Source organism: Haliotis rubra, unplaced genomic scaffold (genome assembly GCF_003918875.1).
Source record: "Haliotis rubra isolate DU_JTF1 unplaced genomic scaffold, ASM391887v1 Scf441, whole genome shotgun sequence".
Classification (NCBI taxonomy): Eukaryota; Metazoa; Mollusca; class Gastropoda; order Lepetellida; family Haliotidae; genus Haliotis; species Haliotis rubra.
In genome coordinates, this window is record NW_025767126.1 from 183,361 (window position 1) to 211,164 (window position 27,804).

At 40.7% G+C, this 27,804-nt stretch overlaps 2 protein-coding genes across 2 annotated transcripts; both read right to left on the reverse strand.

Annotated features, from left to right (window-relative positions):
* Positions 1–4,111: 4,111 nt before the first annotated feature.
* LOC124289433 lies at positions 4,112–5,188 on the reverse strand. Its single transcript, XM_046726050.1, has one exon. It carries the CDS (start codon positions 5,186–5,188, stop codon positions 4,112–4,114), a length of 1,077 nt encoding a protein of 358 aa, XP_046582006.1.
* Positions 5,189–12,611: 7,423 nt separating this feature from the next.
* On the reverse strand, positions 12,612–25,060 carry LOC124289460 (mannan endo-1,4-beta-mannosidase-like). The gene is made up of 11 exons (XM_046726075.1): positions 24,969–25,060; positions 24,651–24,702; positions 23,535–23,669; positions 22,473–22,568; positions 21,659–21,928; positions 17,060–17,245; positions 16,460–16,665; positions 15,670–15,890; positions 14,548–14,701; positions 13,697–13,768; positions 12,612–12,988 (listed from the first exon to the last, which is right to left on the reverse strand). Exons 1-11 carry the CDS (start codon positions 24,969–24,971, stop codon positions 12,737–12,739), a joined length of 1,647 nt encoding a protein of 548 aa, XP_046582031.1. The 5' UTR covers positions 24,972–25,060; the 3' UTR covers positions 12,612–12,736.
* Positions 25,061–27,804: the final 2,744 nt, after the last annotated feature.

Sequence of the window (27,804 nt, forward strand, 5' to 3'; positions counted from 1 at the left end):
TAAAAATCAGTGATGACACCAGGCGATCGATAACTAATGCCATGTAGAGTTATAACAATGCATATTCAAAAACTCAGCTTTGTTGTTAAACACGACCAATATCCGTCATGCGCAGAGTCTAGTTCTACATTGAACAACACACTGACAGAAATGTGGCTACAGCCTTCCCAAGGGGCATGAAGAAAGGTCAAGTCGTTTAAGGTACCACAATTTGCTGTGAGTTCCATATTTTAATCATGTCACGTTAAATCATGTTCAAATGGCGTGACTATGTCTACACGCGGCGATAAACAAGATCCTCTCGTGTACTCATACTTTTACACGTAATTGATATAAAACAATTATGCACTATGTAAACTGAAAGGCAAAAGTTATTGTGACATACAAATATAATCAGTGTTAAAGTTTTACCGCCGCCAATGAAATGTTATTACATGCACAGACAAATGTTTCAAGGTATGTCAATGATAAAACAGATAAGAACAGCGCACCTGGAATATGCAGAGACATTCTCAGAACATGTGCACCATGTGACATAAAGTAACTACCAAATACTTATGTCATTTTTATTGAATGAAATCATGTTCACAGTGAGAACAACACTTGTTTGTCAAAGTTTCAAAATATCAAAAGTGGGAGGTTTCAGTATAAACTCATCTTGCTTGTCAAATGTGTTTACCCAAATTTATCTTTGTAATGTACCTGACTACAAACCCGTGAAGGTCCGGGTTAGAATGAACCTTCAGTAACCCATGCTTGTCGTAAGAGGCGTCTAACGGGATCGGGTGGTCAGGCTCACTGGCTTGGTTGACACATGTCATCGGTTCCCAATTGCGCAGATCGACAGCGCATGCTGTTGATCACTGGATTGTCTGGTCCAGACTCGATTATTTACAGACCGCCGCCATATAGCTGGAATATTGCTGAGTGCGGCGTAAAACTAAACTCACTCACTTACTCACCTGACTACAATGTATCAACATCGATTACAGACCTTGAACATGAAAACCATATGAAACAAGCAAAAAGGAAATGAATTCATATGTATCCAGTCCTAAGGATAAATAACACTTTGTTTTATTATATCATAAGGTTTCAGTTTCAAAGCTTTTTCTGACTATAAAATATTCTTGACACGTCATAAATAATTTCACATTCGCTTTTTAGAATATCATCCTTTCTAACGAGGAAAATTTACACCGTTAGGATCATATTAATACTGTGTTATTGTTTAACAAACAATGGATATATTGTTCACCTTCTTGCGAATATTGACTTAGAGAACGTAATTTACAGATTTTCGGTAACGAATAACACTTTAATAAAATCTATGTAAATATTACTGGTTGTTTACGATACCTACCAAGTTTCAGACAAACAAAATTCAGACAATTTCCTGGCAAATACTTCAGTCATGTTGATGACACTTTTATAAGATCTTTTAAAATCTAAATCTAAATCAACCGCATGTGTTTGTCATGAAACTGAAATGTCCATCCATATCGATCATCAGCTTATGGTTGTTCGACAACGAAGAGGAAATCGGAGAAAGAGGTTCACATCTTCTCTCCAAGGCTAATTGTAATGATGTGAGGAACGGCATGACGTCTCCTGTGTAATAGATATCAGACAATCAGCCAACTTCTGAGCAAGAGTTCAGTGACGTTCTTTGAAGTCATCCCTTTTGTCATACAACCTTGTGGGGAGTTCTTTGTCTCTCTGAGCCTTTGTCTATAGATCTAAATATGAAATAGTTGAGGTCATTTGCAAAATCTCGTCTCTTTTCCTCATTCCATTCAAGTCTTTCTCATCCACAATCCATTGGCGTCCTTTATGCAGTCCTCCCACTCCAGATGATGACGTCCCCACCTCCCAAATGATCCCTTTGGCCACAAGATTAGCGACATTGGCAGGGCATTAATCAGACATACAACAAATCAACAACTTTGGCAATGTCCTCCAAATGCCCAAAACCTGTTGAAAGCTTTACTGGGGCCTTGAATGTTGTAAGCTTGATCTAACAACATGTGAGCAAGAGTCCAGTGCCGTTCTTTGAATTTTGGCAATTAGAGGATGCTCCGTTGTACCTCAAAAGTTGTGAAATGTAAAGACCTGTTGGAACATTGCTCGACATGAAAGGTGACTGTTGGAAAATTGAAATCATCCCTTTTGTCAAACAACCTTGTGGAGAGTTCTTGTCTCTCTGAACCTTTGTATATAGATCTAAATGTGAAATATACTGAACCACAAAAGAAATGTCGCACCGATGGCGGTTTCTTAAAGCACACACTTTAATCAACTCTAATTAACAATCAAAACGGAGGATTGAGTTCAAACTTGACCATTATGGTTAACACATGTTCGGGAATCACATTTAGGGTTCACACAAACACAATCACCAAAAATGGTACCATTAAGGTACCCCAAAGTCAGTATCGTGTATGGCCTCCATGGGCATTGATGAAAGCGTTGCATCGTCTGTACATGGAATGAATTAGCCGGTTGATGAAGGCCATAGGCACTTGGGTCCATACTCTGCGAAATGCTTGATCGAGTCCAGCCGCAGTTGTCGCCTTGGGTGGAGATCATTCAGTTTTCTTTGAATCTCGTCCCAAGGGTGTTCTATTCATGGATCCGCGCATCTTCGCTATGCCCCGCCCCCTTGGATACCCACGCTTTCTAACAAAAATGGCCGCCGCCGAGCAAAGCAATTGTCTCGCATGCATTCCTGAAAACTTTTCTGTGTCCTTTTTACCGATTGCTGATCAAATATCGACTAAGAGCATGCAAAAGGGACTTAATTATTACCAGCAAGGCTACATTCATGAGGTGACAAGTGTTGGCCATCACTCAGAAAAAACAACTCGCCTCGTCGACTGTCACTTGACCTTGATGTGATCCGAATCAAAAATGCTTATTGCTCTTGTAAAGCTGGGTAAGTTGCTATTTTCGGAGATGATTTTATACCTGTTACGAAAATGTGTGCGTACGATTCTAATTTATTGTGATGCATAGTGCAGCCAATCTTGAAAGGGTCTAGAACGTAGAGGCCAAACTTGTCAATGTCAAAATACCGTTTGGTTTTAATTATTGTGAGAGGCCCTAAATCAAATGTTGTTTATGAAGTTTTTAGTCATTTCTAATAATAAAATTGTCAAAGTGAATTAATGCACATATACCACAATTTTGGTCCTAAATTTTCCCAATAAATCCATGCTTGAAGAAAATCTTAAATATTAGGTTAGAACATTTGTATGATCACGGCATTATCTATTTTTTAGAACCAGTCTACTGAGTATCAAGTAAACAAGGTAAACTATAAAATCTACTCATAATCTGCTAAATAAATTAGTTCTTTGTGTTTTCATCTAGATTAGGGGAAGTCTATATCTGATCAAGACATTGCAGGGATTCAAGCTCCACAACTTCAAAGAAATTCCATCTGATTTGAGTTCCACATCCATGCCACAACAATGGAACAAGCCAAGGGGAGACAAAATCTTGCCAGTGCCTATCAGCCAGGTTGTGGTTGCTAGACCAACTGAGCAACGCAAGCGGAAGCCAATACAATGCCACACCGACATGAATTACAAGAATAGTTTTATTATTTCATCAGACATTTTGCTAAAATTGATAATTCAAGATATCCATGAAACATTTGTACATTTTTACTTGATTACAAGTTAAGAATGATAACTGCCCTTATGTAACAGAATGAAGGAATTCTCTATTCATGATAGAAAATCTGCATTTTTAATGTTAAGTGCAATTCATATTACAAACACAACTGTAAGATGATTTTTTTGTATATGATCTGTATGTATGTCTGTGTATTTCAGGCTACCAAGGGTTGATATGGCAAGTCTTCAAACTCTACAGGGCACACCACTCCTGCATAGAACAGCACAACATGATTTGCCTTCGGTGCAAACTCCTATGGGAGATGTGCCAATTGGTTCTGCACTATCTTATCAGGTATATATCTAGATATCTATGTCAAAGAGGTGCAACTAACTTAAAAACATTTCAGAAGAGTTTGAAATTTAGTTTTATTACGAGTTGCTGTATACAGTAGTAGCTTGACCTCATTGAACAACTTAGATATGCACCATTACTTAACAAAAACATCCTGAAATAATGTCAGGTGGCAACAAACAGACCAAATCTTGTTTATCCTTGAGAATAGAGATGTTGGAATACAATTTGACAATAATTTATATTGTTTCACCTTGTTAATAAGTCTCTCAATGTGAACTCTGTGCTTTGCCACTATTTCTGTACATGAATTTTCTCCCATGTTGAATTGTTTTCCTGTCTTTCCTTTTGGAGGTATATTCAGCTTCAAACCTACTTTTTCAACTTCATTCTTGATAGAAAAACCTTTGTCAACCATGATGCCATCACCTTCATTAATGTGTCCAATTTCTTTCATTGACTTAATGACATCATAAAACCCAGACTGTTCAGTGATTGCTTTATCAGATATTGAACCAGTAAATAGTTCTGAAACAAACATTAAGCTTCCATTTGGATCACATCCAATCAAACCCTTAAGAGTAGAAGAGGACTTGTAATCACTGTAGACTTGACTTTGCAAACTTACAGCACATGGGGTCTGTGTTTTGACTTCTGTCCCATCAATGATAATTAATGTTGTTGGATAGTCTCTACGATATGTTTCAGGCATATGTTGTATTATATCATCCCTGTGTGGCCATATTTGAATCTGCCCTAGCTTGAAATATAACAGATCAAGCCATGTGTTTAAAATGATACCTGCTGACTGAGGACTTAGTCCAAAGCGAACTGCAATGTCTTTAAGTCCAAACCCATGCCTTAATCGACAGAGAGTAAGCAATAATGCATCCTGAGGTTTAAGTCTCTTGATGTCTTTTCTCCCTGATGAATAATCAATGTCCTCTCCTTGGGGTAGCAGAAATGTTAGTAGTGTGAGAAATCTCACATATGTAACACCTGTATAGTGTTTGAATAAGTTTTTGACTTTTTTACCCCTGGTGATCACAACATTTATGGAAAATAATGATGATTGTTGAAGCTCTCTCTGTAATTCCTGAATTGTCTTCTCATATGATGCCACTCTGATGTTCAACTCTCTTATTTCTCTTGACTTGTCTTGTAATTGTTGCTTCAAATCATGTTTTTCTGCTGCCAGAGCTAGTATGTCCATTGCTGATATCCCTGAAACGACAAAATATTTGAAATGATTTATTTATAATTTCAGATCAAACATATCAAGAATGCAACACCAACTACACACATATGTGGGAACACCAGTGTTATCTTGCCACCACCAGTGAAGCTTCCCCAGGAATTTGCTCATCTAAATGATGAAGATACAATCTGTAAGGATCCCAAATCTCTTGAAATGAAAACACAGAGTCAGTCAAATGAACTCTGGTTTGATGAACGCGGGAAACGTCTAACTGCATCAAGTTTTGGAAAGGTTTTGTCCAGAAAAAAAGACCAAATCATGGCTTCTTGAACTCTATTTTCACTAGAAGAAATATACAAGCACAATCACTAGAATAATGGGAAGAAACATGAAAAAGATGCTAAGGCAAGGTACCATCAGAAATATCCAGACAGACATTTTCATGAATGCGGGTTTGTTGTAAACAATGAGTTTTCATTTTTGGGAGCAACACCTGATGGCAAGGTTTGTGACAATGGTGAAAGTGGGATTGTTGAGATCAAATGTCCCTACTCAGCACGCAACATGACCATTGACAATGCTTGTGAAGCTTTAGACGTTTTCCTTAAAAAGGAAAATGGTGTAATTTCTTTGAAAAGATCTCACCATCACTACGCACAAGTACAAGGTCAGTTGATGGTTACTGGGTGCAGTTTTTGTGAATTTATTGTGTTCACTCAACTGGACATGCATGTGGAGAGAATAACTCCAGATATTGGTGAACCAACTGCAAACCTTATGCACATAAATTGCACGAGGATCATGCATCGAATTGCCGAAAAGCATGTGCAAATATCGTGCATATGAACAGCTGCGTTTTGGTGTAAAGTTTTGTTAAAAGTTCGCCAATTTTCACTGATTTTTTATCATTTATTGAACTCATGACAATAATCTTTTCAACGTTACGTCAGTTCATGTGTAAACAGTAACTTTAAACAGTAGGGAATATTTTGCAAAATTTAGTTTAGAACAGGTGCCTGAAGTAAGTGGCTATATTTACATTAGTGAGTCTAAACTTTTGATGGGTAGTATATATAAGATAGACCACATTTATCAAGTATGCCTTTTATATATCTGGTCCAGATATCATATTCGTTTTCTCTAGTGCCTTGGATAAGTGCATAATTATAAATCAATTTTGACAGTTTTGGAGTAGTAAGAAGTAAGTGGCTATATTTACACTAGAGAGTCTTTTGAAAGGAAGTATATAGTCCTCAGTTTAGAACATTCTTCGATCAGTTGGCCCATGGGAAGGCTCCCAATTTGTTTGAGCGTAGGTTCGGTAGGCCCGAGTCTAGATGAAAGGTTCCCACAGTAACATTTTGTAAACATTTGGGCTGCAACTAACTTAAAAAACTCGCATTTGGTTCCATATGCGAACTATGTTATCTGTTACATGGAAGTACAGATAAAGTATTGTTCGACGTGGAGCAAGAGGCATTTAGTCTGATCATCCCTAAAGATGGAAAAAGCGTTAAAGTCTGGTAATATGTGTTATCGTCGCCGCACACGACTGCAAATTCTAATCTCTTATCGGTAGTAACTATCGAGGTCAGCTGTTACATATTCTGCCATCGGCAAATTGATTGTACTTTTGTCATATTTCAAACACAGAGCCACTATGCAAAGCTGATTCAAGCTGACTGGGAATATGGCAAAAACCTGTTAACGGCGGTGTGCCTGTTTCAACCTCCGAATTCTTTATCAATGCATACTTAGGACGTTCAGCATTTTCAGTTAACACATGGTTTTCCAAAATGTACTTAACGACTATACTACGCATTGCTGGGTAAGGATAAGTTATGAACTTAAGAAATTTCAAATTTGACGTATATAAGAGTGGACTGGAGTAATTATCAACATTGTACGTCAGTGGTTTATCGAAGTTCATCAACCTTCCTCTGGGTTTCGAGCTCACTTACAATTTGTTGGCAAAGGACTTTTACCACGTTTAGAAGGGCCAGTAAATGGCTCAGAGTTATGGTGATTGGTGATAGTTGACCTAGTGCCACAGAAGCGGATCCGGTGGTGGGGTGGGGTGGGGATGCCCCAGACATGCTCGATGGGCGAAAGCTGAGTAAGGCTGACCATTGAATACTCTTAATTACAAAACAAGTCTTCATAAAGCTGAGTACCGCCGATGTTCTAAAGCAGCATAAAAGCATATCAAGCAATAAAAATGAATTTTGTAAATTGATTAGAGAAAAACAAAAGCATAAGCCTAAAGAGTTTTGGAATATGCTTACAAAGAGTAAAAGAAATATATCTTGTGATGCACCTGATATTCATAATTTTTTTAACATTTTAAAGATATAAATGGGAAACAGATTTCAGATTACCCCGAATAGACCGCCGAATCATCGAGAAAGGCTACGATGACTACATGCTTAATAAAGATATATCATTTGAAGAAAAAGCTTTTGCAATTAAAAATCTTAAACACAATAAAGCCTTTGGAACCGATCAAATTGAAAATGACTATCTTATAGATTCATTTGATCTACTTGGTGCTACATATGTTGAATACTTTAATTTGATTTTATCATCGGGAATATTACCGGAAGTATGGTTGACGGGCTTTTTCAGACCCATCTAGAAAGGAAACCGACCAATTACGATACTCAGATGTTTCGGTAAACTGTTCACACGTATACTGAATAACAGACTTTACACTTTTCTTGAAATAAATAATATATGAACCCCTGCCTTAACATCTTTGTATATGTTTAAACCAATTATTAAAAACTAGTAAAAGAAAACTGTTCTGTGCTTTTATTGACTTTTCGAAAGCGTTTGATAATGTATGGAGAGTTGGGCTCTTGCACAAGCTACTCAACAGTGGAATTAATGGCAGATTAATATCAATCTTGTGTACTATGAAACAATAATATGTCGGATTACTTACCATGCTACGCTGGCGTACACCAAGGTGAAAACCTGTCCCCTCTTTTGTTCTGTTTATTCATAAATGAACTGGACGATTTCCTTATTAATGATGGATGTACATCTGTGAGTCTTCGTAACTTCCCAGATATTGATATGAACCTATGTATTTCATTTACGATACTACCTTATGCAGATGACACAGTCCATTTTGCCGCAACAGCTCCTGAACTTCAACGTACTCTTAACTCATTCCATACATATTGTAACATGTGGCATCTGGAAGTAAACCTAGATAAAACAAAGGTATTTATATTTGGGAGCTGTCCAGCAAAATACTCTAAGCTAAATTTCCATTATGGAAATACTTTGATTGACATTGTAGATGATTACATTTATCTTGAAGTGAGTTTCAGCAGAAACAGAAAATTCAATAAAGCAATAAAACAACTTTCAGAAAGCGCCTCTAAAGCTACGTTTTGCCTTTTGAAAATAATCAAGAAACTTTAATACACCTATAGATTGTTTACTGAAAGCATTTGATGTAATGATTTCACCGATCTTGCTTTATGGTTGCGAAACATGGGCATATGAAAATTTACAAGTTATTGAGAAGACTCATTTGAAACTTCCTAAATTAGCCATTGGTTTACACAACTCTACCCTAAATTAAATGGAATATGGAGAGCTAGGGAGGGTTCCCCTTTATATATTAGCCGCTAAAAGGGTAATCTGTTACTGGTATAAGCTACATTCTATTGGAACTACTCCAAAACTGTCAAAATTGATTTATAATTATACACTTATCCAAGGCACTAGAGAAAACGAATATGACATTTGGACCAGATATATAAAAGGCATACTTGATAAATGTGGTCTATCTTATATATACTACCCATCAAAAGTTTAGACTCTCTAGTGTAAATGTAGCCGCTTACTTCAGTCTACTTTCAGTAAAGGTACTCTTTACATTGATGTATTGTAAAACAAATTCGTAACGTTGAAAAGATTATTGTCATGAGTTCAATAAATGATGAAACTCAGTGAAAATTGGTGAATTCTTAACAACACTTTACACCTAAACGCAGCTGTTCACATGGACGATATTTGCACGTGCTTTTCAGCAATTTGATGCATGATCCTCATGCAATTCATGTGCATACGGTTTGCAGTTGGTTCCCCCAAGTTTTGGGGAGAAATTCATCTTCGATGTAACCACATATATATACATAACATATAGTGAGTGCTTTAAGTGAGTCTAAACTTTTGATGGGTAGTATATTTCATAACCCCGTAAATGTTTCATGACAGTGGTTACCTTCTCAGGTAGAAACAATCCTGAAAGATCAATTTTACCAAAGTTGGAAAGTTGAGATAGGAAATAGCCCTAAAGGTTTCTGTTACAAATACAGTAAAAATCTCCCGATTTTAGAAAATTATCTCCTCCTGTCGGCTTATGTACATTTACCAATTTTAAAATACAGAACCATTTAACCATAACCTACCTGTTGAAGTTGGCCGTTGGCATGGCATTGATCGTGAAAATAGAACCTGCAATCTCTGTAAATCACCTGCTGTAGCAGATGAATTTCATTATTTATTTAAATGCCAAGCTTTTATTGAACAAAGAAAGAAACACATTCCCATGTAATACTTACCTTTCCCTAATCTAATGACCTATAAAAACCTATTTCTGAAGCCAAACCTTGCACAATCACAAATTTAGCAAAATGCCTAAACGTAGTTGATAAAAGTGTGAAAAAGACTAAATGATTATATTATAAACTGTAACTATGTTGCATGTATATTGTAAAATTATAATTGTACTTTCTGCCATCTTGCCTTTATGTAGATATATTGAAAATGTTTAATCGTGTACCACCAAGAGTGGGTTTTTTTAGAATAAAAGAGTCTGAGTTTGGTGATATTCTGCTGTTGGAGGTATTCAGTGACAATCCTAGCCCTGTGACATCTGGCGTTGTCATCTTGGAAGATGAAACGGCGGCCATGGCGTGGAGCAAATGTCACAACGTGGGCTGCCAGGATGTTGTCCTGGTAGTACTTGACCTGTGACACGTCCAGTAACAACATGTAAGTCCGTTCTTCCAGACGCAGTGATGCCACCTCACACCATTACAGACCCACCTCCAAAATGATCATGCCTTATGACGTTGACATCGTGGAAACGTTCGTTACGTCTACGCCAAACCCTGTTACCTCTATCACTGACTGACTGACTGAGTATAGTTTTACGCCGCTTTTAGCAATATTCCAGCAATATCACGTCGGGGGACACCAGAAATGGACTTCACACATTGTGCCTATGTGGGGACTCGAACCCAGGTCTTCGGCGTGACGAGCCAACGCTTTAACCACTAGGCTACCCCACCGCCCCGTTACGTCTATCAACGAGTCTAACACGAATCTGGACTCATCAGAGAACATTACATTGTTCCAACGTCGATAAACACCAAAGACGTCTTAGCCCAATGTGGCCATCTCTCAAGCAGGGGATGACACGAGGACGCCGTGCGTGTAACTGACCACTGTGCAGTCGATTTCTGATGGTCTGGTCACCCACTCTAACACCAGCACCTGTTTGCAGTCGATCTCTAATCTGATTGGCTGTTATGACACGATTTCTTAAGGCTGCAGTACGGATAAATCTATCCTGAGCCCTAGTTGTCGCCCTTGGTGTACCTGAGCGTTGTCTGTCGTTGTCGTTCAAACTGCGTACCACAAGGGTCTGTGTTGTGCCAACCTGTAGCATGCCAAGGGCACGTAATCTTTCATCTCGAGAAAGTCTGCGCATATCTTAAAGTTGTTAACAGAGTTCTAAAACAACCAAATTGATGTTTGCACATTCCAATTTCCTCTGTTAATGACGAGAAACGTCACATCCAACATCGTGCAAATGTCAGGTTCAACCCCCATGATCATCACAGTTATCACGTGCATATTGTGGGCATGCCAGTGCTGTGTTTGGGCGATATTTTTACATAAAATGATTACTCTCAAAGGATAAATAATACTTTCCTTGATAATGCATGTGAAATGGAATATCCCCTACTTTTGGGATAGTATATGTTCTGTTCTTTTGCCCATTCTAATATCGACATTCCTTAACTACTTCTTTTATGACATTAGAAATATTTGCCTCAAATATACCGAGGTTGTCAATGACTTCATTAATGGCATATCTGTTTACTGAAATTTATACTCTGCGTGTGTTCAGAATCGATATAATTTCCTGTACTATATGAGCTAATCGGACCCGACTGTCTTCTAATTTCTTAATATTTTGTCTGCATCAGAAACTACGCCAAACAGGAAACTTGGTGACTAAAATGTGCAAAGTTTACATTGACCCAAAGCGTTGAATTTAATCCTATTGCTTCGTACTTTAGAAAACATGCTTATCTTTAACTTGTCGGGATGATAGCGTTCCAGTAATTCCTGAAGAGTCATTATGACTTGTTCTGTGTTATTTTGGCACCTGGTTAGAACCTGCGCGTAAGGTGCTAAATCTATGACGAACGTGACTCACCATTTAGACCAGCTGGTTGTCGTTGCTTCATTGAGTTTTTAAAAACAATATTTTCGACATATTCTGTGTGAGTCAAGTAACACAGTTCATTAACGCGGACCTTGCATGGCCAAGGGCGTGTGACTCAGCAACTCACAAAGCTTACTGACCACGGCCGTGTCCCTTTGCTTCACCTCTTTCAGCTTTGTCTGTCTGGCTTTGGTGGTCTCGGAGTCACCGTGACTAGTTTGTGGGGATAGTTTGTTGTTGTTTTTGTCAAGTTACAGAGAAGAGCAGTATAAGAATGAGCATGTAATAGAGCTGATTCATACAGGTGAACGTCATTTAACTGAAAGTGCACATACTGAACCTTTGGATAAACGATGACGTGAGTGTGCGGGTATGGAGGGTCCCCAACTTGTGTTTGTTTTAGTTGTTTTGTTTTTGTTGGGGAATTTTTGTTTGTTTTTGTTTGTTTGTTTGTTTGGGGTTCTTTTGTTTTGGTTGGGTTTTTTGCTTCTTTTTTCGCTTTTTAGACTACATAAAATATTGAGTTGAAATCTTTGCCAATCTTCTGTGGAAGAATAATAGTACTATTCGTGGCATGAGAGAATTTCGTTTAACACCGTTTTGAACAGTATACCAGTTAAATAGCCCGAAGTGGTGTAGGTGTGGTCCTAGAATCAGGGCGAACCGGGAATCGACCCCACAATCATACGCTTCTGTCACGATTAAGGGACGCTACTCTCCATGGCGCATCGCGTAGCCTCAGATGCCTAAGCCACCCATGCGACCCGTAATCTTGATACTAACAGACTCTCACTATCAATCACAGTTTTGCGTGATCAACTTCCCCTGCTGTTTTATGGCTTTAATATTGCAGACTAAGACGACAGAAGCCGTGCTTTCAATGGTGTACAAACGCGGCTTAAACTGTTGTCGCATTAAATATATCAGATGTGACAGAATTTATAGGTCAACAAACTTACAAAACTCTCAATATTTATTTCAGTTGATCTCATTGAAATATGCATTGTCTACGCAAATATGCAAACGATTATTTTTGAACTGCCTATAACTGTTTACACATTAGGGCTGGACTAGGCACTGATTGATCACAACGTGAGTGGAATCTGGCCTCCCTCCGTCTGGTCGACCTTGCCCTTCAGTGACAGAAGTCCTCGCATCTGATTGGCTGTTGAGTCACTGTTGGCGCCATCAGCCTTCGCGTGCCAGGTCCATCCTCCAGCGTAGCCACTGGTGTACAGGTGTTTGAACTGGTCAACGATGTCCATCCCTGCCCCGGACACCTGGTTAAACTCGGCTACCACCAACGGCTTCTTAAGTCCGTAGTCGGCGAAGACGTGCTGAAATCGAGTACTTTATGATTTGACCTTCTGACGACCACATGTTCCTATCTCCGTACACCAATGCCGTAATTGCATGTATCAGTGTAATGACCCACAGGTGATCTTAACGCTACCTGCACTGTCGTAAGTCTTGGTTAAATTATATACGACTGTAGGTCTTAAATAGGATTATCGTTGTGTTAATATTACTCTTTGGAACAGGCTAGTGTAGTAGTCAAGTAGTCACACTAGACGCTTCAGTTTAATGTGGAAGAATTCTAAAGTGCATATCGTAAAGGTTTAGGCCATTGGTGAAACCTACGACAGGCGCGTAGGATGCCTTCTTTCGTGTAAGCCCGGTAGTTTGCAAAGCTTTATATTTAGATAGTATTGAGAGCTTGTCCAACCTTTTTTGCAACAATCATGTGTAAGCCCGGGCCTTTTTATAATGGTAGATACGCCCCTGTACGAGAAAGGATCATTATCAGTGATTCGAACCCTCAATCATCGGATCCTGTAACGACCAAGTTCCACCATACCATCATACCCAAAAAGCATACTTCTCTTTGTGTGACTTTGGACTCGACTGCATTCACAGCATATGGTTTCCAAGAGGTTCTAGATGTAAATTCGAACACCGGTACAAATATCTTAGCAATATCCTGTAATTCCGAGGAAGAGTGAATGTATGTAACTAATGAAGAGTTTCCGGTCAACAGGACTCACCTTAAAGGGAGAGAACTCGCTGTATTTCCCTTGCCATGAGTAGGTATGGCTCGAGTAAAACGTCAGCGTGCCCTGAAACCATAACACTGATGTAAACATGTAACTAAGGAATGGATGTTTTACGTATTCTTCATTTAAGTTACCCCTAACAAATATTTTTTATCAGCCTTCTCGCACTGTTGAACCTGGGATTCCAGGACAAACGATGTTGCGTGTAACCCTGTGCGGCTCTTAAAACCAGAATATGGCGTCTGTGAGTTCAAGGTCGTTCCTCATGCTATCAACCAATGCCTTGAGTATATTTCTGTTTGTTTACATGCTGCCAGGATATAATAGCTATGGAATCTCCAAGAAAGGACATCGTCACGTTGTCGCAATGTCGCCCTTTTATAGAATAAAAAATATTATGACAAGCGACAAATGAGAAAGATGTAGCATTATCGCGCTTTGGTTAATTGTCACACTTTTTGCTTGCTTTTGGTAAAGACGACAACTCGACAATGTCCCTCCTAGGCTTCCGTAGTGTAATACATAGGGGTTAAACTGATGCGAGTGTTGATGCCCAAAATAATTTTCTTGACATTAACCTGACCGAAACTTGAGTCAAGTCATTTGTACTTAATGATAGCCTGCCCTTGCATACACAACCCAAAGACACGCGTGGATCTTTATCTAACAGACACGTAACTTAAACGACACTGTCGTGTGAGACACTGTCTATAACACTCCCAAAACAGTGTTTGCCAGTGGATTCGTTGTTAGAGGTTATTTGTCACCAAGCCGAGCACATCTGCACAAACGGATATTGTCAGGTACAAAGCGTAATACCAGTGCAATATTTCTGAAATTACCATCTTTTTGCCGCCAGCCTTTACAAGGCACTCGTCTTTGTACAAATTGAAGCCTCCCCATTTGTCGACGTTGTCCCTGGCCTCCCACGACCCTGCGGTGACGAGCGCCTGGGGGTCAACCTGTCTGATAGCATCCACCTGCCAGTTTATGAATCTGAAGAACAAAACGTGAATTGTGATTTTTAAGAACTGACTCATTTCTGACTTACATTTTATTGCACGTATGGAGTAATAAAAAGTCATAATACACTTTGCATACATCCGCTACTGACTGACTGAGTATAGTTTTACGCCGCTTTTAGCAATATTCCAGCAATATCACGGCGGGGAACACTGGAAATGGGCTTCACACATTGTACCCATGTGGGGAATCGAACCCGGGCCTTCGGCGTGACGAGCCAACGCTTTAACCACTACGCTACCCCACCGCCCCCACACATCCTACTGACTGACGGAACTTGACTAGCTTGTATGCAGGCCCTGCGTATAGCTGAAATATTACTGAATGTGTTCAACATCAAGCAAAACAGAAGTGGAAGAGTGAGCACCCGGTCCGTTGTAAGTCAGTTAACCTTTTCGAACGAACTGAAAATCCTCGGTTGTTACAGTGAGTGGAACAGTCTTCTGTTTTGACAACAAAAGCGACACAAATCATTCTATAATTATCCGAAACCTCCATTAAAGCAGGGTCCATTAAATTCCGACTATATTAGAAACACGTGTCTATGTATCACTATCAGATAGTAATGAATCCAGTGTACGCGAAAAGGCGACACCCGTCACAAACACCTGCAAAGGCGAGTCAATTGTTCGAAACCAGAGACCCGTTTCACAAAGCGACGGTTGCCCTACCGAAATTACGCAGTTTTACTCACTTGCTTGATAACGGTGTTACAACCTACACCGAAACCTCGCTCTCACAGCAATATAGAAGTTGTTCATCCATATATTGCTATCCTTCCTTACTGCCCCAACTTCTAAATGCCTCTCAAAGAAGTTACTGAGACTGCTTTGTGAAATTATATCCTGTCTCATCCTGCATATCGTTGCCCTACGACTTCTTCATTGTAGACTTAGCTCTACTCCTGTCACTTTGGGGCAAGCTTGTCCGGGTGTACGTACTTCAGAAACTCCTCGGCCGTGTACTTCTGGCCCGCCCAACCTGCCCCGGAATTCAGCAGGAACTTTGTATCAAAACAGGGTTCCGCGTTGGCCAGGTTTGGCTTGATTTCTCCCTCCATCTCGTTGATGATGTCCCAGCCTCCCATTGAGGGCTCGTCCTTCACCGCCTTCACCCACGGGATCAGGGCATTGTCTATGTACGACTGCAGCTTAGCTTCGTCCTGGAAGTGTTAATTATGGGGTTTTGGTAATTATCACTGTCAAATTAATAATTGGCAAGTGTGAGTGAGTTTAGTTTTACGCCGCTTTTTAGCAATATTCCAGCAATATCACGGCGGTGGACACCAGAAATGGGCTCCACACAATGTACCCACGTGGGGAATCGAGCCCGGGTCTTCAGTGTGACGACATGTGACGTAAAGCACAACTCAACCAACCTTCAGCGTGACGAGCGAACGCTTTAACCACTAGGGTACCCCACCGCCCAGTTGGCAAGATAATGTAGAATACATAATGCATCTTGTGGACCATAAAGCAAACGTTTGATGAAATAACACCTGAAAATAATGAATGTTTAGCATTTTGCTATACACGAGATTATATTCTCTTTCCGTCAGTTTGTACCTTTGCTTAGTCAGCTGTTGCGACAAGCAGAAGAATTCTAAACCGGATCGTCACGGTAAGATCTGATAACTGGACTGTGCATATCTGATAACTGGACTGTGCACGTGTTAACTGTTAACTGGGGTGCATGTGTTAACTGTTAACTGGCTCAAGATAAATGTGTTACTTTGATCAGCCCGTCCAGCTTGAAGTGGTCGTTCTGTGCGAGAGCCCCGTTCCACAGACAGAAGAAGATGAGGATGTTGTACTCCAGGGCCTTCCGCAGGTACTTCTTGATGTCGCTGATGAAGGTGCCCTTCTGATCCAGGCTCACGACCATGCCAGATGCGTCAAAATGGGGAGTGACAGCTCCCTCGATGTGCACCCACACACCTGGTGGAACATACAGTGAACTACGGTAACTCTAAAGGCCTACTATGTTTAGTTGGTTTAACCATAGTTAATGATAATAGATGCTGCAAGAGGGGGGGTCGACAAACATGCCTGCTAAATTGGTCAGTTTGTTATACTTATAGAACTCACCACACCGGTAGAACTATAATCATTTTATATCCTTTAACATCGGGCTTGCCTATTTATGAAAACATACATGTATGTCCACCATATTGCCGATTGCCGAGTATTGATATTGCCGATTGCCGAGTATTGATACGATACGTACTGTTCAAAATAACTCAGTCATGTCTACCCAATTTCCACAGACCCAAACAAAGAAAATATCCCAAAATGTTAAATATCCCTGTATTGTACGTTGTGTGATACATACGAATAGAATTGCCGCCATTGTCAGCTACCAACTTCAGGTACTTTTCAAACTCTAGGTGCCTGTATTCGTAGTTGTTGTCTCCGAAGTCATAGCCGTAGGCTATCCAGGCCTGGTTGACGCCGGACAGAAAAACCTTCTTGCCGTTTTGTTCAAAGTCAGTCCCCTTCACGGTCAACCGTGTTCCCTCTGGAAAACAACGTGAAGAATATGGGGTCACGGAAAACAACGTGAAGAGTTATCTAACCTTATGAGGTCACGGAAAACAAGGTGAAGAATTATTTAACAGTATGACGTCACGGAAAACAACGTAACGAGTTATTATCTAACAGTATGAAGTCACGGAAAACAACGTGACGAGTTATTATCTAACAGTATGAGGTCACGGAAAACAACGTGAAGAATTATTTAACAGTATGGAGTCATGGAAAACAACGTGACGAGTTATTATATAACAGTATGAGGTCACGGAAAACAACGTGAAGAAATATCTAACAGTATGATGTCACGGAAAACAACGTGAAGAATTATTTAACAGTATAAGGTCACGGAAAACAACGTGACGAGTTATTATCTAACAGTATGAGGTCACAGAAAACAACGTGAAGAGTTATCTAACCGTATGAGGTCACGGAAAACAACGGGAAGGGTTATCTAACAGTATGAGGTCACGGAAAACAACGTGAAGTGTTATCTAACAGTATGGGGTCATGGGAAACAACGGGAAGAGTTATCTACCAGTATGAGGTCATGGAAAACAACGTGAAGAGTTATCTAACAGTATGAAGTCACGGAAAACAAGGTGAAGAGTTATCTAACCGTATGAGGTCATGGGAAACAACGTGAAGAGTTATCTAACAGTATGGGGTCACGGAAAACAACGGGAAGAGTTATCTACCAGTATGAGGTCACGGAAAACAACGTGACGAGTTATTATCTAACAGTATGGAGTCACGGAAAACAAGGTGAAGAGTTATCTAACCGTATGAGGTCATGGGAAACAACGTGAAGAGTTATCTAACAGTATGGGGTCACGGAAAACAACGGGAAGAGTTATCTACCAGTATAGGGTCATGGGAAACAAGGTGAAGAGTTATCTAACAGTATGAGGTCACGGAAAACAACGTGAAGAGTTATCTAACAGTATGAGGTCACGGAAAACAACGGGAAGAGTTATCTAACAGTATGGGGTCACGGAAAACAACGGGAAGGGTTATCTAACAGTATGGAGTCACGGAAAACAAGGTGAAGAGTTATCTAACAGTATGGGGTCATGGGAAACAACGTGAAGAGTTATCTAACAGTATGGGGTCACAGAAAACAACGTGAAGAGTTATCTAACAGTATGGAGTCACGGAAAACAACGTGAAGAGTTATCTAACAGTATGGGGTCACGGAAAACAAGGTGAAGAGTTATCTAACAGTATGGGGTCACGGAAAACAACGTGAAGTTATTTAACAGTATGGGGTCATGGAAAACAACGTGAAGAGTTATCTAACAGTATGGGGTCATGGAAAACAACGTGAAGAGTTATCTAACAGTATGGGGTCACGGAAAACAAGGTGAAGAGTTATCTAACAGTATGGGGTCACGGAAAACAACGTGAAGAGTTATGTAACAGCATGGGGTCATGGAAAACAACGTGAAGAGTTATCTAACAGTATAGGGTCATGGGAAACAACGTGAAGAGTTATCTAACAGTATGGGGTCATGGGAAACAACGTGAAGAGTTATCTAACAGTATAGGGTCATGGGAAACAAGGTGAAGAGTTATCTAACCGTATGAGGTCATGGGAAACAACGTGAAGAGTTATCTAACAGTATGGGGTCATGGGAAACAACGTGAAGAGTTATCTAACAGTATAGGGTCATGGGAAACAAGGTGAAGAGTTATCTAACCGTATGAGGTCATGGGAAACAACGTGAAGAGTTATCTAACAGTATAGGGTCACGGAAAACAACGTGAAGAGTTATCTAACAGTATGTGGTCACGGAAAACAACGTGAAGAGTTATCTACCAGTATGAGGTCACGGAAAACAACGTGACGAGTTATTATCTAACAGTATGGAGTCACGGAAAACAACGTGAAGAGTTATCTAACAGTATGTGGTCACGGAAAACAACGTGAAGAGTTATCTACCAGTATGAGGTCACGGGAAACAACGTGACGAGTTATTATCTAACAGTATGGAGTCACGGAAAACAAGGTGAAGAGTTATCTAACAGTATGGGGTCACGGAAAACAACGGGAAGAGTTATCTAACAGTATGGGGTCACGGAAAACAACGTGACGAGTTATTATCTAACAGTATGGAGTCACGGAAAACAAGGTGAAGAGTTATCTAACAGTATGGGGTCACGGAAAACAACGGGAAGAGTTATCTAACAGTATGGGGTCACGGAAAACAACGGGAAGAGTTATCTAACAGCATGGGGTCATGGAAAACAACGTGAAGAGTTATCTAACAGTATGGGGTCACGGAAAACAACGGGAAGAGTTATCTAACAGCATGGGGTCATGGAAAACAACGTGAAGAGTTATCTAACAGTATGGGGTCACGGAAAACAACGGGAAGAGTTATCTAACAGTATGGGGTCACGGAAAACAACGGGAAGAGTTATCTAACAGTATGAGGTCATGGGAAACAACGTGAAGAGTTATCTAACAGTATGGGGTCATGGGAAACAACGTGAAGAGTTATCTAACAGTATAGGGTCATGGGAAACAAGGTGAAGAGTTATCTAACCGTATGAGGTCATGGGAAACAACGTGAAGAGTTATCTAACAGTATGGGGTCACAGAAAACAACGTGAAGAATTATCTAACAGTATGGGGTCACGGAAAACAACGGGAAGAGTTATCTACCAGTATGAGGTCACGGAAAACAACGTGAAGAGTTATCTAACAGTATGTGGTCACGGAAAACAACGTGAAGAGTTATCTACCAGTATGAGGTCACAGAAAACAACGTGACGAGTTATTATCTAACAGTATGGAGTCACGGAAAACAAGGTGAAGAGTTATCTAACAGTATGTGGTCACGGAAAACAACGTGAAGAGTTATCTAACAGTATGTGGTCACGGAAAACAACGTGAAGAGTTATCTACCAGTATGAGGTCACGGAAAACAACGTGACGAGTTATTATCTAACAGTATGGAGTCACGGAAAACAAGGTGAAGAGTTATCTAACAGTATGTGGTCACGGAAAACAACGTGAAGAGTTATCTAACAGTATGAGGTCACGGGAAACAACGTGACGAGTTATTATCTAACAGTATGGAGTCACGGAAAACAAGGTGAAGAGTTATCTACCAGTATGAGGTCATGGAAAACAACGTGACGACCTATTATCTACCAGTATGAGGTCACGGAAAACAACGTGACGAGTTATTATCTAACAGTATGGAGTCACGGAAAACAAGGTGAAGAGTTATCTAACAGTATGTGGTCACGGAAAACAACGTGAAGAGTTATCTACCAGTATGAGGTCATGGAAAACAAGGTGACGACTTATTATCTACCAGTATGAGGTCACGGAAAACAACGTGGCGAGTTATCTAACAGTATGGGGTCACAGAAAACAACGGGAAGAGTTATCATACACAGATAATGGGGAATGTGTGGGATAACGCATAATAAATGTGACAAAGCCACCTCGATATTATAAGCCAAATCCATTTTTATCCAAGTTTCACTGTATTATCATAACATGCAGTTGACTTGCTGGCATCTGTTCACACATCATTCCTGTTTCCGTTTCCTGGGCTCATCACATGTTTTGATGTCACGTGACTCTAACTTCATGAAACAAGAGGTGTCTGAAATGTTGACTGATCTTTTGAGTATTTCCTCTTTGAAATCAACAACTGAATGTGAGAACACATAAGAAAAACACTCTTTACCTGAAATATAGGGGTGGGGACACGTTTGTCAAAGTCGCCAGTCTTAATGTGTACAATGTGTGAAGCCCATTTCTGGTGTCCCCAAAGCCGTGATATTGCTGGAATATAGCTATAAGCGGCGTAAAACTAAACTCACACTGGCATGGGCTGCAAAGGTTGGCGGCTGGAACCTGTATCTGAGGTGACTGGCTTTAAATGCATGACGTGGGGTCATTTCTAGTGGGCGGCCATCACGGGGACAGTATATGACTTGACTGTTATGCTCAAAACGTGACCATAAGTGCCAAATGGTGTCCTATGGAGTTGAATGGACGAGACGCAGTGTTTTATGAGTGAGTATGGTTTTACGCTGCTTTTAGCAATATTTCAGCAATATCACGGCGTGGGACATCAGAAATGGACTTCACACATTGTACCCATGTGGGGAGTCGAACACAGGTCTTCAGCGTGACGAGCGGACGCTTTAACCAATAGACTACCCCACTACCCCACGTGAATGATGAACCTTCATCGCTTTCGGCTTTCCTCCCTCATCAAGCCGGCGTTTCCTGACCGAAATTTGTTCAAGGCAGCATTAAACCAAACCCACTCCTTGGAAGATAAATACCATTTACATGTACTATATATTGGGTAATAACTATTGGTTACGTGTATATTAATATAATAATTAAATGACATATGACGTCCTCACGTACTTCGAGCTGGAGCTTTCCCTAAATCAGGTACTGCCATGGTAACGGGTTTTGACGTCACTGGTTGTGCTGTGACTGGTTGGTTGGTGTGTCCTGTGTTCGGGTTTGGTGTGTTCTGATTTCCTGTGTTGGGGTTCTGGCTTCCACCAATGGAACACAGTGCCACCGCTTTTGTGTCGGGGGCGTCACAACTTTCTGATATCCACTCGCCAACGTCGGAGTATTGACGGACAATGGCTGCACATAACGACCCGGTCACAGTCGTGGGATTTCCTGAAATCGAGAGAAAAAATAATCAGAGGATGTTTTTGCCTCTAACACCGAAACCCCGATGATTCTTCCAGGGGAAACGGATGGCGCGGCCGTGTGTACAGACATGCGCCTCTCATTGTACCAGAAGCTCATGATCGTGGTTCGAATCCCATATATGTTCTGAAAAGAATTCTTGGTTCCTTGTGTCTGTTGACATGCCGTGCTCTGAAGCTGTTAAATATCTAAGATCTACATTACTTAAGGCCATCCTTCCATATTTATATAAATGCAATATTGTCTAGAACTGCGAGATTCGGAAATTAGCTAAAACGTTCAATGAGTACATATCATTTAGGAACACCAGAACGAAGACAATTTGATTTCAGCATTTCGAAACCTTTATCCATGCAATAAATATTTAAACTTTAGGTGTGGTTGTCGGTACATGTACGTGCTTTGAAAACATTAAAGAATTTAAAATCCATCCATTTCATTAATACTGCAGCTTTTAAAACGTCAATCAAAAATATCTATACGAAGAATTTACGAAGGGTAAATTGGTTACCGGCATGCCACATTGTGTAGTCCAGAGAGGTGCCATCGGTCCACTTCCAGTCTTGTCCATCATTCTTCAGACCAATCCAACAGTTGTGCGGGGAACCTGGGATATTATATTAGCAAAGTATGGATTTGTTTGTAGGTATAATTTAAACATTCAGCAATATTATAACTGTAGAATTTTATCCAATCCAGTGTTGCCATCAAGAGGATCAGTCTACCCAAATGGGATACTATGATATTCATCATGAGTGAGCCTGACTAAATGATTCCGATTGGCGCCTCTTCTGACGTCCCTAGTCTGGGCTGTTAAAGTATGTGGGCGGTAGGGTATCCCTAGTGGTTAAAGCGTTGCCTCGTCACGCCGAAGACCCGGGTTCGAATCCCCACATGGGTACAATGTGTGAAGCCCATTTCTGGTTACCCCCGCCGTGATGTTGCTGGAATATTGCTAACAGCGGCGTAAAACCAAACTCAGTCAGTTTTAAAGTATGTGCTAGCCAAAGTCTTCGCGGGGTGAGCAAAGTAATGGTGCGAGGTACCACTTATGTTTGTGACGTGGCCTGAGTGTGGGGAGATACTCTAGTATTCCAGGACATACAAGGTTCAAGTGGCCCCTGGTAGTCGTCTGAGCACAGGCAGTTTCAATGTGTGACATGGTTGATTGTGTGTCGTTGTCACCCAAGCGTTAGTCTGGAAGATGCTTGTGAATCTACCTTGACTTCATAACTGAGACGCCATTGCAAGCATCCCCGTGTAATACAGCGAGAATATTGTTGACATAATTTTTGCACAAATGAATGCCAAACAAATGTTTCATATTGCTGGTTGGTGATATCAGCCTTTGGTGATGTCCTAGTACACCACAACATTTTCGCGAAAATGTATTGATATCCTTGATTTTCACTGATCCAATGAAATAATATTCCTTGTATTTGAGTGTTTAAGATCTTCATTCATATTTACCAGGTTCAATTACTCATGGAAAGGTAGGGCCATAGCTGGAATAGAACAAAACTCACTCACTCACTCAAATATCTACAACCATGCAACAAGATCTTGAACTTACCAGAACCTCTGCATATGTCCTTCAACCTGTCGTTATGGTTTCGGTCATGAATGGAAGCAAGATGGCCACCTTTCGCAACACATGCCTTCTCGGCTTCTGGGAAGCTCACCGGCTTATCGATAATTTCAAGCTGCTCTGAAATATAGTGATTATAGTATGGGATTGTGGTGGAGAGTGATAAACAAACATTAAAATCAGCGAGGCTAACCGCTACTCTTAATGATGGGAACAACCATATTGATTCAAAACTAGTTAAGTAGTATCCTAACAGGATCTGTCTAAGCCAAGGGTCAAACTGAGACGTAAGTGCTTTTCAATACTAATTCTCTGAACTGGGTCTAAGTCAATACTCTATGGAGCTGGGTCTAAGTATACTGTATGGAACTGGGTCTAAGTCAATACTCTATGGAATTGGGTCTAAGTATGTCTAAGTAACTGTATGGAACTGGGTCTAAGTCAATACTCTATAGAACTGGGTCTAAGTCAATACTCTATGGAGCTGGGTCTAAGTAGTCTATGGAACTGGGTCTAAGTACTCTATGGAACTGGGTCTAAGTATGGGTCTACTCTCAACTGGGTCTAAGTCAATCTATGGAACTGGGTCTAAGTCAATACTCTATGGAACTGGGTCTAAGTCAATACTCTATGGAACTGGGTCTAAGTCAATACTCTATGGAACTGGGTCTAAGTCAATACTCTATGGAACTGGGTCTAAGTCAATATTCTATGGAACTGGGTCTAAGTCAATACTCTATGGAACTGGGTCTAAGTCAATACTCTATGGAACTGGGTCTAAGTCAATACTCTATGGAACTGGGTCTAAGTCAATACTCTATACTGAACTGGGTCTAAGTCAATACTCTATTGAACTGGGTCTAAGTCAATACTTTTTGGAACTGGGTCTAAGTCAGTACTCTATGGAACTGGGTCTAAGTCAATACTAAATGGAGCCTCTTGTCACACATTGACCTTTACCAGTTCGTTTAGTGTTGATGCAGGTCATTTTGATTTTGAATGTTTTCCTAAACTTATGAATATCCAGTGTGATGAAAAGGGTCACTTATCGCCCGTTGAACTTTACTTGAACATCTTCATTAAACTATTGAAACAACTTACCTGCTGCCACAAAATAGAGCAGCGCAGCGCACAGTGTGATGACGGACCACATCTGTAACAAAACAATTAGGAATTTAATGATACGCAGATCATTGTTTCCGGCTGCTATCTAACATAAAGCAGAATAAGAATACTTTGTGCTCTCCTCGTACCCAAGAAAGCTAAGCAGGTCATGCTCACCCGCTTCGTGAGCACTCTGTTTCATCACAATTCATATTAACTTCACCGCCATTTTGCCTTTTGCGCCCAAAGCAATCAGCAGGTAATCGAGGCTGATTGAAGCTGGCTAGTCTCAGAGGTTGAAATCTGATATATTACCATCTGCCAGTTTGGACTGTTCGCCAGTATAATGTCAGAAGAAATGCATAAAAGTTGCAAAGCGTTTAAGAAGCAGTTTAAAGTATCCTCACCATTGGTTCCACCTGGAATGTCTGTGGTGGTTGTGCCTAATCTATATACGTAGGTATGACCTCAATCTGTTATCTTTCACACTTTAATCTGCCCATACGGCGTGGACATAGCAGAACTAGACTGTCCTGAAGTTTAACCAGGTTCTTAAAAAATAAGTCAGATTGTACTTTAATTATAGTCAATAGTGCATTGTGGGATGTTTCCCATGTTCAAAACCGATCCACGGTTATAAATAACATTAATGATCCCTTTCCAGTTCACATGGTTTGGTGTAACGTTCACTTATGCACCTGTAGACACGTGCCCTGCAGTCGCGTCAGTGAAGAAGGAAACGTGGTTTATAGGTGAACTCGTCTCCATTCAGGTGCTCTCCATTGCAGGTTTAATCTACTCCACCTGTCCACTACTTTGATGACCTCGACGTTGATGTCGGTGTTGTCGCGTCGTCTTGCACGGGTGCCGTAGAGGCGTAGACATCATCAACTGTTGTCGCAGATACAACCCTGTTGCCAAGTGTGGTATGGGCTGAGGGGCGGTTGGGTAGCATAGTGGTTAAAGCGTTTGCTCGTCACGCCGAAGACCCGGGTTCGATTCCCCACATGGGTACAATGTGTGAAGCCCATTTCTGGTGCCCCCGCAGTGTTATTGCTGGAATAAAACTTAACTCACTCACACTGGTATGGACTGTAAAGGTTGGCGTCTGGAACCTGCGTCGGAGGCGAGTGGCTCGAATCTATCGGTCTTGACATGGGGTCTTTACTGGTAAGCTGCCACTGCGAGGGCGGTCTATGACTTGACTGTTATGCTGAAAACGTCATCATAAGTGCCAAATGGCGTTCTATGGAGTTGAATCGACGAGAACGTCACGCAGCGAGGTACCAGACAGAAGCATACCAATAGCTCTCCATCTGTCTTATTTTCCCAAGGCGTAGCATATCGAACTTGTTCCAGAACGAATAATAATTCTCTGATGGCCAATAGTCCCATTCATCAGGTATTCAAATATGGCTCAATATATCGAAGACAGCACATACGAATTCGGTTAAAACAAATAAGATTGGGTATAGTGTCTTTCAGACTGGATCCAGTCCGCGTTGTCATTAGTTGAATAAACTGAAAGAATTGAAACCATTCTGTCATCCAAAGTACCAAAGTCACATGTTTAGTGCAGCGGTTCAACCTTTTCTTTGTGGACAACTGCAGAACCGTGCACCTCGCTAATCTCGTAGAGATCCTCTTACGGTTTGTCGTCTGCAAGCCAAACCTGAAAGCTGCGTTCTTGTGCTTCTTACTTCATCCTTTGTTGTTTTGTCCACTGCATAGCTCACAGCCCTAAGATAGCACTGTTCAGAGACGTAAAATAAGCCCCATGCGTAAAGAATAGCAGGCGGATTATGGTGGGGAAATTCCTTACTTACCTGTTGGGCAGCTCAGTCTGAGGTGGGCAGCAGCTGTCCAGTGAGATACGACGATCCTTCTTATCGTTAGAAGCAACCTCGTTAGAATCACCATGATCTACGTGAGTCAAGCTGGTGTTATCACCATTAGACTACTGCTTACATAAAAGCCGTCGGTGCAAGGTGAGGTTGATGCTGGAGTGTCCTCTTCATATGGAGTGTTCAGCTTGATGTGGCAGACTAGCTGCGAAAGCCAGTACAGCTTGGTTTCAGTAGTGGTGCAAGAGGTGCCAGAAAGGTGTTGAAGACAACACCAGATTGCTCAAGGAAACGTATTTTTTGTGAAGTTGTTCCCTTAGCCTTTCCCATGAATTTTCCTTCATCTCAAAGAGCAGCCCTCAAAGAGCAGTGGATGAGCTTATGAGAACCTTGTTTCAAGGCGCCAAATGGGTGCTTATAGCTCCCCCTTCCAGGTGAGAAATGAAGGCGAGGGGCTGGATCTGACTGCCTGGAGCTGTTCATGGTTGGGGGATATTATAGTTATGACTTCAACCTTCCCGATGAGTCTAGCAATTCCAGCCTTCAGTTTCGCCACTTTTGTTTATTGTTTAACTCCGCACTACGCTATATGACAGCGATCTGTATGTAATCGAGTCCTGACAAGACAATCCAATGGTCAACATCATGAGCATGGATCTATGGGGTCATGACTTTGTAAATTTTTTCAAAAGATTTTATGATGGGCTTGTGGATGATATTTTCGAATCTGTCACAACAATGATGTCCGAAGCAATTTCCTATTCAAGTATCATATGCCCAATTAACAAACAATTGACAAGCCTTTACATATGTTTACTGATACGGGAATACATGCTAATTATGAAGTCAAAACTGTACAGTCGAGTCTCCTTTCAGCGGAAATCTTTTATGGAAAGTGGCTAAAGTATTGCCTGGAAATATTGATGAATAGCTGGCCCATGCGCCTCTTTTAAATAGATAACAAACCAACATTGAACTGGTGTGAGTCTGGAATATTTAAGAAAGGGCCTGAGATTCGTTTCATATAAGAAGTGACTTAAGTCACCTTCAAAACTAGAGTTGTCGCTCCCATACAATTTGGTAATTTTGATTTTCCTTCTCCGAAACCACAGAGCCAGTTCATGATTCTTTGTTCATCTACATTATACATTTCAAATGTGGACATATAATTTCAATGTTTAATAAAGCTGAGTTTCCATGACAACCACTTCCCCTTTGGAAGGGAGGTATGTGCCGGGTACTGAACACACATAAGCCTTTCCAGAGAATGATGTTATCAAATTAATATAGATACAAATTAGAAGGAG

What these genes read in the sequence shown, in the direction of transcription:
- LOC124289460 (XM_046726075.1), bottom strand. An exon ending in AGGGAAAGCTCCAGCTCGAA is followed by an intron (nt 17,246 to 21,658) that starts GTACGTGAGGAC and finishes GTTGTTTTCCAG; the next exon opens with AGGGAACACGGTTGACCGTG. An exon ending in AGGCTGGCGGCAAAAAGATG is followed by an intron (nt 13,769 to 14,547) that starts GTAATTTCAGAA and finishes TTATGGTTTCAG; the next exon opens with GGCACGCTGACGTTTTACTC.
- LOC124289433 (XM_046726050.1), bottom strand. Translation starts at nt 5,188, where the DNA reads ATGGACATACTAGCTCTGGCAGCAGAAAAACATGATTTGAAGCAACAA.